This window comes from Thunnus maccoyii, chromosome 10 (assembly GCF_910596095.1).
Source record: "Thunnus maccoyii chromosome 10, fThuMac1.1, whole genome shotgun sequence".
NCBI lineage: Eukaryota > Metazoa > Chordata > Actinopteri > Scombriformes > Scombridae > Thunnus > Thunnus maccoyii.
In genome coordinates this window covers 14,492,038-14,512,098 of record NC_056542.1, presented here as the reverse complement: position 1 = coordinate 14,512,098, position 20,061 = coordinate 14,492,038, and the positions used below count along the sequence as shown (strand labels likewise).

Sequence of the window (20,061 nt, the reverse complement as noted above, 5' to 3'; positions counted from 1 at the left end):
TCTCATGTACAACAAAGAAAGGCATCAAATTATCACATTTGAGCAGGTGAAACCAGCAAATATTTGGCATTTTTATTTGAAAAGGAATGAAAACGATTATTCGATTATCAAATTAGTTGCCGATTTTCTGTCAATTGACTAATCGTTTCTGCTCTAAACTAAATAAACAAAAGTCCAAATTACATGCTGAAACATTATTGGTGCATGGGAGTACGTGTTTTTCCAACTGAGCCTCGCCCACTTCTGAAAATGAGGAAAAGCACAGAAAAAAAGAATAATAAATCTCTCATGGGAAATAACCTAAATGTAATATCGGCAGGAAATTGCATGGTCATGTATGACCTCATCACTCATAGTGAGAAACTGATTGAGAAAATAGGTTTTCCGGGCCTTTAAAACATGTATTAACAACATTGTCTAATGTTTTTCTTTACTTACTTTTTCAAGCACTTATGACTATCTGACTATCTATGAAATGAAAATGAAACAGTTGAATGATAGCAACACTTTAATTTGCCTGTTAATCTCCTACATGTGTGATGCCTGATTACTCTAATTAGTCAGACTCTCTGAACACTGATTATGGACTGATTATAAATTAAATTCCCAACTGAAACATCAAACAATAAAAGAATCACAGTTGACATTTTGGCTGACAGACATTGAAAGATCATTCTTTAATTATTTACATGGCCGTTTATCACAAGCAAGTCTAAAAGAACATCAGACGTCTATATGATCACTGTGACATTCAAAGCTTGGTTTTGGGTGAAAACTCATTTCCAGTCTCTTGAAAAATGATAAGGACCAACGCCGACGACATGCAGCAGATGTCTGCTGTATTTTATTTTTCTGCCAAACAACAGAGGGATGTTTTTCCTCCTTTGACATTTGCATCTCACAAGGGAGACAGACAGAGAGGCGGAGAGCACAGATGGAAACATGACCGAGCATGAGACACAATTACACCTGTTCAGCCAAACATGAAACAGTCCTTTAGTTTTGGGCTCCCCAAGCAGGTCCGTGCTGGCCGCACATCTCTCTCAGACAAGCTCCTGTGTTCTGTGTGATTCCTCTGGAATAATAAGCCACTGTCGAGGATTTGGGACAAGGATTAGTGCTGAATGCTCAAATGGGCTTTGAGTTAAATTGGACCCATGTTGATATTTTCTGTGGCATGCGGCTGTGTTCTGACAGTGAAATATTCAACATGTCAGATTGTTGTGATTTGTCACCCAGAGCGCTCACTCTTAGCACAGACACGTCCACTAACTATCCCAAGGCATGTTACAGTGGGAAACAGGAACATTTGACCAGGGGAAGAAGTTAAAGTGCAAGTGTGATATTATTTTGAGTGTGAGAAGTGATTCTACTCTGGTGCCAAAGAGACACTTTCACCAAACACCTTAGATATTTTCTTCAAACCAGACAGTGTGATGGGATTTGTTCAACGCACAATATGTAATTTCAGCCGCTAGGGGTCTCTCAATAAAAACAATAACAAAAGACGGAGCGTGATGACGGTGTGAAGTAGCAAGGGATCATGGGAGTTGTTGTCTTCGTCGTTAAATAACCAGCTTCACCGGGATAGGATTACTCCAGTGTTGATCATTCGGGATGTTTTTACCGGGAGCCGAATTACCCGCAGAGGTATCCTCTCCAGAACAAACGGACCCGGAGATTACAGGTAAAAACACTGAATAAAGCTGTTTCACCTAAAAAATCAGTGTTTCTCCGACGATGTACGGCGACCACCGGACGTCCGGTACGGGCTATTAGCCGAGCTGCTGCTAACACTTGTTCAGTTTATTTCTCTGATAACTTAATATCCAGACGTCCAATGACGAAATCTTTCTTCCGGCTAAAAGATATAGTTAAAAGCAACCTAAATTTACCATGAAAATGTGGCTTAAAACTGAATAAAAGTCCATTTATAACAGTTTCTGTGGAAGAACCACAACGCCGATGTATTATCTTGTATGTGTGTAAGTTACTCTTTGGTAGATGCCATTGCAGTGGACAAACACAGCGTTTGCATCTTGTGCGTGTTTACTCTTTGGTAGAGGAGGTATGACGCCATTGACAGGCGACCAAATGAAACGGTCCGTTACTTTGATTAAATTAGATTTCTCTGGGTTTGAAAATTGTTGGAAACATTTGGGATAATCTAAGTACACAACTCAACAAAATATATGACATAGGTTTAGTTGTTTTTAGACATTTTAATGTGGAATAATTACATATTATACCTTTCAATTTTTCCACTAGTTTTTCAATTCCAGTCGTGCTTTTTTCTTTTATAATTGTCACCCACCATTATATGTAAAGTGGACACTTATAATCAATGCTGACATTCCATTGCTTTACCAGTCTATTAACTATAAAAGTCAAACTTTGAGCAAAACACAATTGAGCGAAATGATCAATGAGATACGATATTGACTGTTAGGCGGAGCTCGCTGTGGGGGAGGTTGCCGGGAGGTCACCGGGTGGTGGACCCGACAAATACACCCAAACTCACAAACTCCATCACACCAATTGTCTGTGGAGTGAAATTATTGAGCCTGTTGTACCATCAGAGAGAGAGAGAGAGAGAGGAGCATAATGACAGAGAAGGGTTAACAGATCCAGCTTGTTTTTGCCATGCTTGTGATGATGAGGTAAGGTTTTTGTAAAGAAGCTGGATAATGTGCACAGGGAACCCCAGATGGGTGCAGGTGCAGGACCAAAGCAGCATGCAAAAGAAAAAGAGAGCACAGTGAATACTGCAAACTTCCAAGAATTTACTGTAAAAACAGAATTAACTGATTTCTTGGCCACTTGGGGGCAACAGAACAAGTTGTAAACACAACAGTGACGTATGAACACATAAAGTAGTTATGGTGAACATGTTAGGAATCCTGCAGACTTGGAGCAACATTAGCATTCATTTGGAGTTGTGTTTCCTTTTAACTCCTTTTAACTCTGTTTTGGTGTTCAAGAAGTCTTGAAGGCAATATCTAGCTTTCTTCACCAGCTAGCGGCTAACTCTTGTAAATCAGTAAATCACAGCTCCACCTACAGTCAGGATAATTTGCATCATGTGATCTCTATCATATAGCTTATTTTTCTTTCACATGGATGTTCACCAGATGAAGTCTTTGCCTCATAAAACTTGGATAAAGCTTGCAATATTCAGTGTGCGGGTGCAAATATGTCTCTTTCTACTCAGGATTAGGGCTGGGTGATCTGGACAAAATCAAATATCATGATATTTTTGACCAAATACTTCGATATCAAGATTGCAATGGGATGACTATTGTTGACTTATTTATTTATTATATAAATTATTTACACAATGAGATTTTTGATAAAGAATCATCAGTAATGTGGATATAATGACTAAGTGGGTAAAGGCAAATAATAGAAGAGCTACAACAGTCTGGTAAATTCAGAAAATTACATCACTTTACTGTAATGCAGCCTTTAAAACCAGGAAAAGACAACGCTTATGCCATATCACGATATTACGATATGTAAAATCTAAGACGATATTTAGTCTCACATCACAATATTGATATGAATATATTGCCCAGCCCTACTTAGGATTTTTTGTAAGCATTTAGACTAAAACATGCATTTGTCACTGCATAAATAATCCCATCTTACATTACCGTCACAGTATATTTTTAATGGGCCGTGAAAAGCTACTTGTTACTAGGACAAAATCCAACAAAGGATTATTTGGTCATGTACTTAAAACTGGACGATATTAGAGCACATTTGATGTGTAGTGTTTGTCTGTTTCCAGGCTGCGCTGAACGACAGAATGTAGAGAAAACGAAGGACGGAGAGACGAAGCGAAAAGCATTTACACTTGGAACCATGTGTACCCATCTCTCATGTTGTGTGGTTGCATCTGTGACTGAGTCTATGTGTGTTTGTGTGTGTCTGTGTGTGTGTTTGTGTGTGTGTGTGTCTGTGTCTGTGAGAGAGAAAGAGAGAGAGCAAGAGAGCAAGAGAGATTATGCTGGGAGCCAAAAGAGGGAATGAGCGCACGAAAGAGGGAGAGGAAGAGAGAAAGAGGAAAAATTGGGTCACTGATCTACATACCAAAGTATTATGTTAACATCAGATCACTCACCTAATTGCTGTCTTATTTCTATTTCTGTTTATCTCTTTGGAAATTAATTTTAGTTTTCAATTGTATTTATTTTTTTCGCTGTACATGATTGAATGTCCTTCTCTGTAGCCTTTACCAAACTAATCCTTTCCCCAATGTCAGCCTCTATCTATCTTTTTATCTATCTATCTATCTATTGTTATATATTTTATGTTGAATTGTCAGGTCAACTTAAAATCAGGTTTTTTTTTATCAAGCCGTCAAAATCAATTTGACAGTAGCTCACAAACATTGTGAGACTGATATTTTCATTATCAGTTGATCTGGCAATCATTTCCTAGACTCAACATCTAGTTTATAAAATGTCAAAAAAAAAAATAGTGAAAGAATGCTCATCACATTTTCTCAGAGCCCAAGGTGACATCTTTAAATGTCACATTTCATCCAAAAAACAATCTAACTCCCCCCAGATTTTCAACTTACAGCGATATAAAAACAGAAAAGCAGTAAATCCTCACATTTGAGAGGCTGCAACCAGAGAATATGTGGCATTGTTGCTTGAAAAGATTAATTGGTTATCAAAATAGTTGCTGCTTTTAGTTTCTGTCAATCAACTAACCATTTCAGCTTTAATTGTGAGTAGGGAATCACTCCTATTTGTCATTGTTTTTACAATATCCACATCTGTTTGTTAGTAGATCGCCAGCTCTGAGTGTAGCTGCTCTGTTCTCCGCTGTTCCTCTCGGGTTTACTGATGTGAAGGCATGTGTGTCTCTGTACATAATGGCCATGAACTGTCTACTTTTTAGCTCGGAGATAGAGTGAAGGAAGGACGGATGGATGGAGCCGGGAGGGAGAGATGGGGGGAGGTGGGTTGTTGCAGATCAAGCGAGAGGGCAGAGGGCTTGTACTCTCATTGGCTGTTGTAATCAGGTGGATGAGGACGGAAGGAGGAGGAGGGGGGAGTTGTTGCTGGAGCTCGTAGCTGCGATGGGAGGCTTTGTAGCAAAGTCATGTTTCTTGTCACAGCTGTACGAGAACACGTCTGGTAATGTGCAGCCGGGACATAAAAGATGGAAGAAGCCCATATTTCTCCCCGTTGCCGCCCTCCTGCTGTCTTTTCTGCTCTGTTGTCCATCATCTTGCTTATATACATAATCCTACTGTTCATTGTACAGCTGTCTTTGGTCATCCATCCTCCATGTTCACTTCTTCTCTTTGCCTGGTTTAAATTCTCCTCCTGTAATCTCTCGACATTCTTCTCCCTCTCTCTGTCTTCTGTTTTTCCTCTTCACACCTGTTTGAAAGCAAAGTCAGCTCACGGAGACAAGTGAGAACACAGAAATCCTTTTATCTGTTTATTCTTTCCCTTTTCCCTTTCGCTTCATACCATCTTATCTTCTCCTCCCACGCTGCCCCTACCCCATTTGCATCCACATTCGCACACGCACACATAAACCTTGTCAAATTTAAGACATGTTCTTGACAAGGTTATATAAATAAGGTCAGTTTGCTCCCTATAAAGACGCTTTTTCTCTTTCGTCCTCCAACTCTGCCGCACTAAAAGCACTTTAACGGCGTTTCAAAAACATATGACAGGATCTTTCTTTTAGGCTGCTGGGTCAGGTGTTACCAGGTGTGCCATTTTCACACTCAAAGATACAAGGAAGCCTCAATGTATGAGAATATACACGCACACACTCCACATTTAGCTTACAAACAAAGGGACTTCTTTTTGAACGATGCAACCTTTAGCTGACACTGCTTTAGGCGTTCACACACAAACACACGGTGTGAGGATGGCAGCAGACCAACCCAGAGCCTGTACACTCAATATTCTCATAGTCCCGCTCAGGACGAGGTGCTCGAGGTTCTGGCAGGCGGCAGCATGAAGTGAAGTGTGTGTTACCTTGACCTCGGTGCTCAGCTGTGCTGCTGTTGACATTAACTATTGGCGCATTTCACCGATTTTTCACATAAAACACATCAGTTCAGGATAACAGCCTGTAGTTTCAGATGGCATTTTTAATGTGTGTGTGTGTAGAAAGAGAGAGAGAGAGATAATGAATACATGTTTTGAACTTATTTTGATTTTATATTTCTAATAGATTGTGCCACTTGATGTCAGTATAATCATACATTTCATTATTAATGTATTATTCATATGATCCCTGTAGAGTTTTTCCTCCATTCGCTGTTTTGTTGGGGAGTAATTACATGTACTGGTGTTGTTCAAAAATATCACCAAATTTAGGGTTTTTTAATTATTCAGATGAACTGAAGGACTAAATGTTCCTTTATGGGTTGAGGAAATTCCCAAAGCTGGGCTGTTTTTCTCAGCTCATGAAAAATTGAGCCTTTGGAGATGAGACATGGTTTTCACACGAACAGATCTGAACTCAAAGGTCTGCTTGTTAGCTTTTTGGAGTTTTCAGCTGCATCTCACACTCAAGCCAGCACCGCTCACTGATGACGACTTTAAAATGCAGTTGGAAGCTCAGAAGCTAGTTGGTGTTGAGATTATTTTGTCACACATACCGTTAGGTCAAGAATAAACTTCAGTGCTCAAGTAATAAGGTGTGATTGTGATACTGATTCAGACAAGGAAGAAAAAAAACTCTGAGGAAAGAGTTACACATTTTGAGAAAAACACTTAGCTATCATTCTCATTTCTGCACAGTATGAAGCTGAAGCCAGCAGCCGGCTAGCTTGGCTTAGTGTGAAGAATAGATACAGCTCGCCTGGCTCTGTCTTGAAGTAACAAAATCTGCCCACCAACACCTCTAATTCATTTTCTTTGCTGCTTAAGAGGGTCTCAGGGGAGCTGGAGCCAATCTTAGCTGACATTGGGCGAGAGGCGGGGCACGCCCTGAACATGTCGCCAGTCAATCACAGGGCTAACATATAGTACAGAGACAGACAACCATTCACACTCACCTTCACACCTAAGGGCAATTTAGAGTCACAAATTAACCTAATCTGTATGTTTTTGGTCTGTGGGAGGAAGCCAGAGCACCCGTAGAGAACCTATGCAGGCACTAATTAAAATGTTATATCTTATTCCTTTAATCCATAAAAAAGAAAAAAGTGTAAAAATGACACATAATGGTTTTATGGGGGGGTTACGGCTAGGCTAGGCTGACTGTTTCCAGTTTCTGTGCTAAGCTAAGCTAACCAGCTGCTGGTTCCAGCTTCATAACTTACTGTGCAGATATAAAATTGGTATCAATCTTCACATCTAACTCTTGCCAAGAAAGCGAAAAAAGCGTATCTCCCAAAATGTCAGACTATTCCTTTAATTAAAAACACTGATGTAGGGTCAGTGTAGTCATTTTCAACTTGTGGTGGTTTTGCTGCTCTCTGCAAACCTGGGCCACTTCCTCTGTAAACACAAATAAATGACTGCTGGACAAAGCCAACAACAAACAACAGACCGCTGAGACTGAGATGCACTTTTGACTCAAAGGGAACCACAAGCCAAGTTAAAATTGATGCTTAACCCAAAATAGTTGCTGTTGAGGACAGAATGGAACAAAACAAAGGGGAAAAAAAGTACAAATGAGACTTTATAACACGCATAATAAAAACTGTCCCTCCAGACAACAAAGTCTGATGTGGGCTGAACTGGGAAACACTACAAGTTCATGAATTTCCCTCTGCTGTTTATTTGGCTGAGATTTAAAAAGTGTATTTGCTTCTTTAGAGTTCAAAATAACCATTTTATGTGGAATTGTTATTCAATTTGAAGACAACATGTGGAAAATATTTTGTTTATGAAACCCTCGTTTACTTGACGAAATGCCGAATGTACTTTCTATTCTTTTATACTGAATCTTCTCTTCTTTACACAGGAATTATTTGTACATTCCCTTATCTGCTATTTTCTGTTTTATGTAACTTATGTAATACAATACATTTTAAAAACCTGACCCAAAACTAGTACTAATAGTTGACAAAACAATCTTATCTCAAGGTCAACTGACTCACTTGTTCTTGAGCTTTCAACCGTATCCAACAGTCTTAATCAGCAGACATCATGGAACAGTACGACAGTAAACTGCATCTGTTGATGAAGAATGTGAGATATGGTGGAAAGGTCCAGAACAAGAGATAAGTAATGTCAAGCTTAACTGATACTGCAGTAATACTTTTTTTAATGCATTTCAGTCCCAAATAGAAGATCTTGTAGTTTTAATTCGGCTTAACATTTATTTTGTTCTAATTTTTTCCCGACACCATTAACAAATTGTTTCAAGATTTTAAAGATGATCATTATCACTTCAGGTAAATGTGACTCAGAGAGATCACTTATTTATTTGATTATGAATTGTGAATAAAGCTCAATCCTCCTGTTTCTTCCTGTCTCTCTGCAGCCTGTGCGGTCGGTTACTTTAAACCACTTTCAGGTTCTGTTCCCTGCTTGGTATGTCCTTCCAACAGCAGAACCAGCCAGGAGGGGTCGAGTATGTGTGAATGTCGCAGCGGCTTTTACCGAGCAGCCAATGATGCCAACTCCTCTGCCTGCACAAGTGAGCTTTGTCTGTTTGTTTGTTTATGCCTGGCTTTGTGGGAGGTGTTCATGGGGCCTCAGTGGAGTCATTTGTCACTTACTCGGGCTGTGAGAACCAAGATGTACAGTCAGTGACCAAAATCCAACCTCTTCTTTTTAATCACTAGTATTTATCTTCCTCTCACAGCCTATCTTTGTTTTATTCCTTTACTTTACCTTGGTTAAATGTCTCTGCCAGCATCTAAGTGTACACTACATATATTATATATGTCAAACTCCTACTCTGTATCTCTCCTCTTCTCCACAGCTCCTCCATCTGCTCCAGTCTCACCGTCCTGGGAGTATGAGAGTGGCGATGGTGGGGTGTCCTTAAGGTGGCGCCCTCCAGTTGACATGGGAGGCCGCAGTGAAGTGTGGTACGGGGTGGTGTGTCGCATCTGCCCCTCAGCCACCTTCACCAACCCAGCATCATGCTCCTGGTGTGGGGAGGGTGTGACTTTCAGTCCCTCCCAGACCAACCTAAAACAAACCAAGGTCACCCTCAACAACCTGCTGACCAGAGTCACTTATCTCATACAGGTACTGTGGAAAACTGTCTATGAATGGCACAAAACTTATCACTTATCACATTGTAGTTAATCTAAAATGATCTATAAGAGCTTTAATAATTGCTTCAAACTGCACTTATGGCTAATTTGGATTACTGGTGAATTTTTGTCCTGAATCAGCGGAGCCAGCTGGAACCTATTTTTAGGAAATTTTTGTGAATGGCGAAAGATTTCCTGGAGCCACAGAGGAGGAGTGTCCTCTGTATCTGTACTGTATTATTCCATAAGCTCCACATCAGCAAATACACACTAGCATTCATTATTTAGCTCGGCATAGCTGGACTAAATCATGGCTTATATCTTATTCATAATGGGCAGATATTTCCCATTTACTGGTGTTTGTTGACCGGCGGACAAACTGCAGCTGCATGTGTCAGGCATTGTTTTTTCAGACAAGCATGTCATTAAAGTAAGTAGAAAAAAGGTTTGTATGTCACTTCTGTGTGTTCTTCTTATTGACAGGTGCAAGCAATGAATGAGGTGTCAGCTTTGAGCCCTTTTCCGGCTCGATACACAAGCATCAATTTTACAACAAGCCAGTCAGGTGAGCGCGGGGCAGAGAGAGGATGAAAAAAATGAGATGAAAGTGAAGAGTTGTTCTGATGATCATGTTTGCGTAGATACTGTGTGTGTGTGTGTGTGTGTGTGTGTGTGTGTGTGTGTGTGTGTCTAGGGCTTTTGTTTTTTTTTTTTTATCTCTCTCTCTCTCTCTCTGCTCCATCTTTTCTGCTCCTGCTCTCTGGACAGGAGGTTGCTCGAGGTTACAATATCCTTTCATATCCCATTATAGTCACTGTAGAGGAAGAAAGGGACAAATGAGAGATGGGAAGACAAAAAGATAGACAGAAAGAGAGATGAAAGTAGACCAGTGGGAAGAGGAGAGGAGAGGAGAATGGGGCATTGTGCAGACTAAGTACACCATTATACAATTTTCCAAGAAACTGATCAAGATTGATTAGAGCTCTCTATGAAATTAAATGATCTAAAAATCTACTTGTGTGTGCTCCCTGAGTTTATTGATTAAATGAATGGAATGCTGGAAAATTCCCTTTAACTGGTCTAGCCAGCCAGCATAGTTACTGTAACTGGATCCTGCTTGGTGCTCCATAAAAACTCCCATTCGACCGTCTTCATGCTCTACTAAATCTACTCCTCAAGTTCTCTGTAACACTGCCCCCATGTGGTCACATCAACACAACCCTACTGAGTCACAGTTGAAGGATGATTGTTTGTTTTTAAGGCAGGATAAGTGGTCAATCATCAGCTCTCTCAAGGAAAGCTCTGTTGTCTCCCACAGTTCCCAGTACAGTTCCCATGATGCACCAGCTGAGCCGTGCCCCAGACTCCATCACTCTCTCATGGCCTCAGCCAGACAGGCCCAATGGAGACATCCTGGAGTATCAGCTGAGATACTATGACAAGGTAAACATTTATACATTTTATGAATACTGGACCCACATGCACAAAGAAAAACAAACCCAATGCAGGACTCATTGAATGTCCTTCCTTCTTTCTCCCTCAGGCCTCAGATGTGGACAGTGCAGTGAGTGTGTACAGTGAGACCAACACAGTGACTGTCACCTCTCTGATTCCCGGATCCATCTACGCGTTCCAGATCAGAGCTCGAAATGAGCGGGGCTACGGCCCCTACAGCAACACTATCTACTTCACCACGCTGCCTCTAGGTACAACATTCATTTAATAGTAGTTAAAGAGACAAATGCAAAAAAATCCCTCCAATTATATATATATATATAAATCCACTCCTATATAAAGAATATAAAGCAGTGGAATTTACCGTGTTTAGGGTAGGAGTCCTCTTCTTCAGATCACTTATGAAAATAAAACAATTGTTTAATAATAGGTCAGTGAGATCAACAAATGCGTCTTTACTTTGTTCTTGGCTGAGAGTAATAATCTCAAGGTAAGATTATTGTGTTAAAACATTTAAAAAAACATTTTGTTTTAAGGACCCTTTTCAAGATTGTTCTGAACTTCACAGTGAGCCAGTTTCATCCTAATGTAACAACAGTATAATGTAACAAGTTTGATATGAAAACATCGTTTTTCTCTCCATCACTGCAGAAGGATGTTAAATGGTGACCAGCTTTTCATTATTAGGAAGTTTCTTCACAGACTATGGATGAAGATGTTCAAAGAAAACTTCAGTGATATTGTAAAATGTCTTCCTGATTTTGTCATAACAAAACCAAACTATAGGTTGCTCCATAATTCTTGCATAGCAGTTGAGCACAATATCAAATATGTATTTATTGTGAGTGAAAGTTGGTGATTTTAGTCTGTGCTCATTGAAGCACAACAACATGACAACCCTGCTCAGTTACGGTAACAACAATGTTTGTATTTATTTTAGTTTCCAGCTCTGGAAACAGTTGAAAACTTGCAGACTCTCATAGTCAAAGACTGTCTCAGAGACGTGTCAACAGCTGATATCTTTCTCACTTTCTCTCCGTCAGAGGAACATTCACAGCAGATCCAGAATCGACTTCCTCTGCTCGTTGGCTCGGTGATGGGAGGGGCGGCGTTTCTCCTCGTCGTGGCAGCGATTGTGGTTGTGGTGGTATTTCGTAGGTAAGTGGTTGATCTATGCACATGACCAGACATATATGATCTATTTTTAAAATTATGTTCATTCACATTTTGTTTACTTTGTTTACATTGCAGTAAGAGGAGGGAGAGTCCGTACAGCGACAGACTCCAGAGGTACATCAGTAACCGAGGTGAGTGTGAGTATATTTGACAGTTTATGTTCCATAATGAAGTCTTTATACTTAAAATTCAGTAAATAATCAAGTTAAGACTCTATTTTGAGATAGAAATAAAGAGAAACCTTTCCATGTGTGATCAACATCTACTCCTATACATACATTAAATCTTTGTACATTTTATGGTGTAAAATAGGGGAACTCTACTGAGCAATACAAGATTAAAGACTCAAACCAAATAATTTATTATAATTCTGTCTCAAACGACTGAAATGCAGAGATTTTAAAATGTCAAACCATGATTAAAATTGTGTGTTTTCTATCCAGGTGGAGTGAAGTATTATGTGGATCCATCCACTTATGAGGACCCCAGTGAGGCGGTCAAAGAGTTTGCCCGTGAGATAGATCCTACTCACCTGAAGATTGAGGAAGTGATTGGTGCAGGTGGGCCTGATTCTCTGTTTTATTTTTAAATCTTGTTGTACATATATCATAACTGTCTACACAATGTAATCTATTACACCTTCTCTCCACTCCAGCCCAGTTTGGGGAGGTTTCTCGAGGGCGCTACCGTCCGCTGGGTCGCAGGGAGGTGCTCGTAGCTGTGAAGACTTTACGCTGGGGAGCGTCCGACAGAGAGAAGGGGATGTTCCTCAGTGAAGCAGGAGTCCTGGGACAGTTTGACCACCCCAATGTGCTGAAGCTAGAGGGTGTGGTTACTCGCAGCCCTCCAGAAAGGATCATCACTGAGTTCATGGAGAACGGACCCCTGGACGCCTTCCTCAGGGTGAGACGACAATAACACACCCACAAATCACCATATTTGGCACACATGCTTCACTACATCTGAACCAGAAAATCTATTCTTTTCTCCCATCCTGTGGTCTATGATTCCTTCAGGAGAATGAGGGGCAGTTTAGCGTCCTCCAGCTTGTTGGGATGCTCAGGGGAGTTGGTGCAGGGATGCGTTACCTCTCTGAGAGAAACTTTGTCCACCGGGACCTAGCGGCCAGGAACATACTGGTCAATTCCAATCTGGTCTGCAAGGTGTCTGACTTTGGCCTGTCCCGACTCATGAGGGGTCTGGACCACAATATACCAACATACACTGCCTCACTGGTATGTACTTGGAGCTTTTTTACAGTACATGCTTCTGATTTGTTGGTCCGGTGTGACGTACTTCACTGCTTCACTGTCGTGGTCCTCTGTTGTCCTCCATCAGGGAAGCAAGATTCCTGTGAGGTGGACGGCACCAGAAGCCTTTCAACATCGCAAGTTCAGCTCAGCTAGTGATGTCTGGAGCTTCGGCATACTTATGTGGGAAGTGATGTCATATGGAGAGCGTCCATACTGGGACATGAGCAACCAGGAAGTGAGTATGTAGGAGAATGTTGCCTGAGCAGAGAACATTTGTATCAATTAGTGATGGAAACACACTGTATCACTACTGCAGTGTAATACAGGGTAATAATATGCCATAGTAAAAGTCCTTGGTAGTTTAGGGCAGTGGTTTTCAACGTGGGGTCTGGGGACCCTCAGGGGCCCTTGAGGGGGTTCCAGGGGGTCCCCAGCAAAAAGGGGAATCATTTATTTTCACTATAATTGCTTCCATAAGTAACACAATGACAGAATGTGTGACTATTTTGGTCATGGGTTTCATACACTTTCTGTAATAAAACATCTAAAAGCAAAAGCTGATCAGCTTGGGGATCCTGGAACAAATTCTTATCAAAGGGGGGTTCGTGATCTAATTTGTGTCAGTTTAGGGGTCCTTGATATGAAAATGTTTGAGAACCACTGGTCAAGGGGAACCGTAATGTCCATGGTTTGCTTCCATTCATATCCTGTCATTGTTATATGTTCAACTATTGAATGAAGTTATGAATATGCACCCAAATTAATGAAAAAAGTACAAGTATTTCATTCAGTGTTACTTAAGCTGCAATTACTGAGGCAAAGGTAAAAAAGTGTTTGTTTTATTGTTGCATTATATGTATTAAAGATATTAATGTTGTTTATCGTACCTTTTAAAAGGGGGAATAATGTTCAAAGCTCAATTAATCAATAATGAAATAACCTCTGACTGGGTACAAACAACTACTGAAGTACAAATGCACAAAAACAGTACTTTAATTCACTAACTGTTAATATTTAAATATTTTATAAGACTTAAAATTTATTTGACTTCATTGGTTCTATTTAAATTTTAACAATGAATAATGTATTATGAGCTCTCATTTTGCAAAGCAGCTACGGGCCCTTAATAAACATAGTAGTATAAAATGTACAATATTTAATGCTTAAATCTAAAAGTGAATAAAAGTGTAATGGCTTACAACATGGGACTACTACCAGCACCTAAAATATGTTTGCCACTGTTTAAATAAATGTGCTTCACACTCTTCGTCCCCCTCTTTATTTAACTGACACATTAAAGTGGTGACAAAATACCAGACAATGGAAATTTGCATAATTTTCTCTTAGTCACCCTTAAAAGCCCTCAGTGGTCTGTGACCTTTTATGTAAGGCAATTACTCAAGACCACTCGCACCATCTGCCCTGCTTATGTCTAATGTCTCCTCCCGGCAGGTGATGAAGGCAGTAGCAGACCAGTATCGTCTCCCTGCCCCCCACAACTGCCCCCCAGGCCTCCACTCACTGATGCTTCAGTGCTGGCAGGCTGATCGAGGGGACCGGCCAGGCTTCGACTCCCTCCTGTCCTCCTTGGATCGGCTCATCAGGCACCCTGCCTCGCTCAAGGCAGAGCCAACTCGGTGAGACTGCAGCTTCCAGCAAACACTGGCGCAAAACATATCAGAGGCAGCAGGTCATGTATAATCTTCTGTACTCGTGGATTCTCATGCTCTTCTATATTTTTTTACAGAAGCTGCTCTCAGCCACTGCTCAGCCCCACCCCCACAGACTTATCGTCAGTGGCAACAGTCAGTGATTGGCTGAAGGCCCTGAGGATGGAGAGATATCAAGATGAGTTTGATCAAGCGCACCTGGACACGTTAGACAGAGTCAGCAGGCTCACCATGGAGTGAGTATAGTTCGTCATTAACCTTCAGGTTAAAAAAAAAGACTGGTGCTTTTGCTTGGTTTTACCCATTAATTGCTAATTAATTATTGCTAATTAATTGCTTGTATATTTTACATTGCTGCCAATCATTTTCCAAAGCAAACCATAATCATTTTAGATTTCCTGCAGACAGCTTGTCAATCTTTTTTTTTTAGTTTTATGTTGAAGTAAACACTTTTATCCTCCTGGTTTGCTTTATGTGGTTCATGAATGAAATATTTTCTGGCGGCTGATACTTAAATCTTACATGAAAGTTTCCTGAAACTCGCCACCAAAAAAGACCTCCTTATCACTGCTTACTACTGTATTATGATGCCAAGATAACACTGACAACAATAAAACTTCATGTTAACTGTGATTACCTGTCATAAGCAAGTTTCAGGTTTGTACAAACTTAAACTAGAAGCTACATGAAAGGTAGGAAAAATGGCCTCAGCATCAGCACTAAAGTATATTTACACATTTTTTTTATAATGACCAAAAATAAATAAAAGAAAACCTTAAGTCAAGGTTCACTTTCTAGCTTTTTCCAGAGCGGTTGTCATGACAACTGAGCAACTGACCATCTATTTCTGAGGTCAAGAAGGAACTTTCATGTTCAACAATTTGTATACTTTGGAAGCTGAGTAACAGCTGAGCTTACAGGCTCATATTTGAACAAACAGCTGCTTAACAAAAAAAAAAAAAAAAAAATCTCAACACAAGGTCCACTTACTCTGTGTCTCCAAAGTTTTCAACTGCATCTTGTGGCCTTTCTCAAGGAAGGAGTTGCTCAGTTGTCATGGAGATGGTTTAGTTGTAATCACAAGTCCAAGGTATGAAATTTTGTTCATGTTCATGTGATCGTATAAAGGGAGAGACAGTAGCTCCTGTCTCTGCTCAAGGATGGTCTCTTGCTTTGGATGTGGATAGCCATCTTGATATTTCTCCGGAGTAGCAGCTGTTTTTATATTATTATATTTTTATATTATATTATAAATTATGTCTTACTTTTACTTACCACAGTACTTTGTTAAGTACAAGTAAGTAAGTAAGTAGAACTTTCAATATGTGGTACTTTTCAAAGTTCAGGTTACAAACTGCCTCACAATAAGTTGAAATGAAAGAAAAGGAAAATAAATAACACTTCAATAAATAAATAAAATAAAGCACAGTATGAAGGAAAAGCTTTAGGATGAATCAGGGCAAGTTTGAATATCAAGACAATTTCTGGATTTCCACTGGGCTTTTATGGAGTAAAACATGCAAAACCACCAGTATTGTCCTTCAAATTACCATTTAAGACACAAAACAAGCTAAATGTTGTACTAAGCTCCCTGGTTTCATCTGCTCTCTCCTTCAGTGATATCCAGAATCTCGGTGTGAACCTGCTGGGACACCAGAGGAAGATCTCCAGTGCCGCCCAGCAGCTCAGGGCCCATCTGACGCAGGGTCAGGTGAAGGTGTGAAATCCACCGACAGAACAACCTGTGCCGTGGATTTCTAAGGTTTTCACATTCCTCTGCTTGTTGTGTCTGGTTTCTGCAGCAGCATTCATTTCGATGGAGCATTATTTTTAAGCCAAAACCTAAAGCAAAATCAGCTTTTCTTTAAGCATGAAGTGCCACTTTGTATTCTTAAAACCCGACACGACAAACAGAAGGGGTGAAAAGGAGGATCAGACTTTTTCCTGCCAGTCACTCAAGACAAATAAAAGAAGAGGGATGCACTACGGGAGCTGCAGTCCAGATCAAAGTGAGGTTAGGGAGTTGCCGAGGAGAAGGAGGACTTTAAAGATTCCTCGATGTTTTTCACTAGATTTCACTTTATTGTTGTCTGCCTTCTTCTCTCCTCACCCATCTGCAATCCTACCTCTCACCTTCTCCTCTCTTCAGTATTCTCACGTCCGGTTTGTCTCACTGCTGTCATTTCTTTAAACTTTTCGATTTCCCCACCCTCATTGAGAAACTATGAAAATATTTTTTTGTGAAAATACTTATGGAGATCTCTCCTCAAAGAATTGCGTGAAGACAATCAAAACCCTTTTCTAATACTTTTTGAGTTATTTGTAAAGTTGTATCACTTCCTCTCTATTTAAAAACGCCAAATGCTGAAAACTGTTAGCAAAAAACAGTGTAAGTATACTACCTAGCAGCCTATGGTTTGCCTTATAAGGTTTTACCATTAGCTTTCAGAAACTTGTATAGTTTGTTCAGTGTCCCAGTAAAATCAACCACCAGTCCACAATCAGTTCTGCAAACCCTGAGGTTAGATATGAATCACTGCCATGAAACAAGGGAAACAAAACCTAAACAAATAGATGATTTTAAAATCTGTAAGCCATGTTTTCCCCTCTTTGAAAGACATATCCATGGTCTGACAGCAGCCCTGTTTGTACGACTCACTCTCACTTTAGGGCCTCTCAGCGACAGCAGAGCTCATAAACTGTAGTATGACAAACTTCACCTCAGCTGCAAACACGCGCGTCCATCTGTGATGAAGTCGGAGCAGAACAGCACCCACCATTATGTGTACCTTCCACACTTCACCTCGTTTTGTTTGATTGCTAGAGTACAGACACTGAGTCATTAAAGCATTGTGAATGTGTGAAATGGGTAAGATGGACAAAATCTGAGCTGATTTACACTTGAAGAAAGGAGGCCTAATGCTTTGTAAGTACGTACCTGTGTGTCTCTAACATGTGTGCTGTATAGAAGGCTGTGTTAATGTGTACATCAGGTATATGCTGTACATGACGCTGTGTGTATGTGTGTGTGTGTGTGTGTGTGAGTGCGTGTGTGTGTGCGTGTGCAATTCCATGTGTGTGTGTGTGTGTGTGTGTGTGTGTGTGTTTGAGACAAGTGTGTCAGGCTACACACATTAATAGCTGTGTTTACTTGTATGAGTGTTCACTATTCCATAATTGTGCAAATTTGTAAAATAAATGATATGATTTTATTTAAGAAATTGCACTTGCTTCTTATTATACAGTGGCATCTATCTGAACAAACCTAAGTCTACTTGACACTTAAATTGCATATTAAGAAACAATAATATTCCAGTCAATTTTGGGGGACAGTAATGACATGAAAATTTAACAGAAAATGAAAAAGTAAAGAGAAAATCATCAAAACATGCTGTAATGTCATCAAGGTTCACAAGTGCCACTTATATAACACTAAATAAAAAAGGTCCAATTACATAGGAAACAATTAGTCTACAGCCATGTGCTAAAGGACTGACAGACTTGACTTAGGCACTGATATGCTAAATATAAGCTAAATGCTAACGTCAGCATGTTGTTTAGCAGGTATACCATGTTCACCATCTAGGTGTTAGCATGCTAACATTTGTGAATTAGCACAAAGTACAGATGAGGCTTTTGGGAATGTCATTAGTTTTGAAGGTATTTTGTCATAAACAAAAGATTTGGGCAAATTAAAAACGTAAACTGGAGATGGAAAATGTTAGATGACAACTTAACTGATTCCCCGAGCCATTAATTCTCACAAATGTGTGTACCAAATGTCATGACAATCCATCCAATAGCAGTAAAGATATTTCACTCAAAACCAAAGATATGAACCTCATGGTGGTGCTACAGGAAAGGTCAGGTGATCACTGAAGTCTGTAAGTTTAATTCTCTGGGGACCATGAATATCTGTACAAGATTTAATCTATCCAATAATTGTTTAGATATTTCAGTCTGGACCAAAATGGTGGATCAACCCACCAACAATCATTGCCGCTCATACAGCTACACCGCTCTCAGGTTTAGTTATTTTGGAACATCATGAGCACAACTTTCATACATATTTTCAATACTGAATGAAAACAAATTTTGGAATTGGAGCGTTTGCAAATTATCATTGGTTTATAATTGATAGATATCTTGTAGTCTGATGGGTTGGTGCTAAAAACAAATGAACAGACATCCATCAGCGTCCATAATGGTGTCCAACAAAGGAACCAGAGTTTAATGTTTAATAAACTGGTTCAAACCATAAAATCATGCAAGGCCATCTAACTCCCTACCATATTCATCTTTGTGACCTTATTCGCTGTACGGAGAAGCATCATAGATGAGAAATATTGAAACTCACACACCAGCTTTTGCCTTTAATGCTGCTGCAAAAATAAATTCACCTTGATGCACTAATATCACCTTCACAATATTCATGTTCCTCAGATCAGCAGGTTTGGGTGGAATCAGGGTTTGGGATCTGCTGGGATCAGCAGGAGGCGAAGAACAAACACTGGTTTCCCACATGTCCTGCTGCTGCTGGTGAAATCAGAGCAGATCTGGACTGATAACCAGAACGCTTACACAACTTCCACGTTATTCTGCCAGTCTGATCTAGAATAGTATCAGACTGCAGTGTAGAAACTTGTCTTCACATTGTCCTTGGAGTGAATTTGGTGATTACTTCTGTAAAATTTAAAGACTTTTACTTGTAATTAAGTATTTTTATAGTGTCATAATTTGGCAATTTTGTAGTAATTTACTTGAGTAAAGGATCTGAATTCTTCATTCACCACTGAAAATGACAATGAAATAAAAGAATCGTTCAAAAGACACTTTTACTTCACAAATTATCATATAATTTTATGGTACCCTTATACTTCTACTTACATTTCAATGAATCTATAATAATAACAATATAATGTGTATAATGACTCTGTAAGGAGGGGGAGCATAATATAATAAATACTTTTACTTTTGATACTTGGGAGTGAATTTGATGATTACTTCTGTAAAATTTAAAGACACAACTTCTACTTGTAATTAAGTATTTTTATAGTGTGATAATTTGGTAATTTTGTAGTAATTTACTTGGGTAAAGGATTTGAATTCTTCGTTCACCACTGAAAATGAAAATGAAATAAAAGAATCACTCAAACGAGAGGTGGAATATTATATTTTCCCAATTTATAATGATATTGCTCCACAGAGTCCTGTTTATCTCTTAAAAGGCAGGATCCCAATTTTTCAAGTCAGACACACAAAACGAGGACTGTGGATTTTGGTCCCCATCTTTTGGAGGAGATCTTAT

At 39.7% G+C, this 20,061-nt stretch overlaps 1 protein-coding gene across 1 annotated transcript in view; it reads left to right on the top strand.

The window, feature by feature from the left end:
* The window catches only part of ephb6 (eph receptor B6), a 40,360-nt gene extending 22,395 nt beyond the window's left edge, over positions 1 to 17,965 (top strand). Inside the window, exons 6-19 of the mRNA XM_042422898.1 lie at positions 8,476 to 8,631; positions 8,920 to 9,191; positions 9,683 to 9,764; positions 10,518 to 10,642; positions 10,743 to 10,905; positions 11,698 to 11,812; positions 11,906 to 11,961; positions 12,274 to 12,390; positions 12,486 to 12,733; positions 12,847 to 13,065; positions 13,169 to 13,318; positions 14,536 to 14,720; positions 14,831 to 14,989; positions 16,371 to 17,965. Coding sequence (XP_042278832.1) covers positions 8,476 to 8,631; positions 8,920 to 9,191; positions 9,683 to 9,764; positions 10,518 to 10,642; positions 10,743 to 10,905; positions 11,698 to 11,812; positions 11,906 to 11,961; positions 12,274 to 12,390; positions 12,486 to 12,733; positions 12,847 to 13,065; positions 13,169 to 13,318; positions 14,536 to 14,720; positions 14,831 to 14,989; positions 16,371 to 16,476 — 2,153 coding nt within the window. The 3' untranslated portion in view covers positions 16,477 to 17,965. The remainder of the gene's footprint in view (positions 1 to 8,475; positions 8,632 to 8,919; positions 9,192 to 9,682; positions 9,765 to 10,517; positions 10,643 to 10,742; positions 10,906 to 11,697; positions 11,813 to 11,905; positions 11,962 to 12,273; positions 12,391 to 12,485; positions 12,734 to 12,846; positions 13,066 to 13,168; positions 13,319 to 14,535; positions 14,721 to 14,830; positions 14,990 to 16,370) is intronic.
* Positions 17,966 to 20,061: the final 2,096 nt, after the last annotated feature.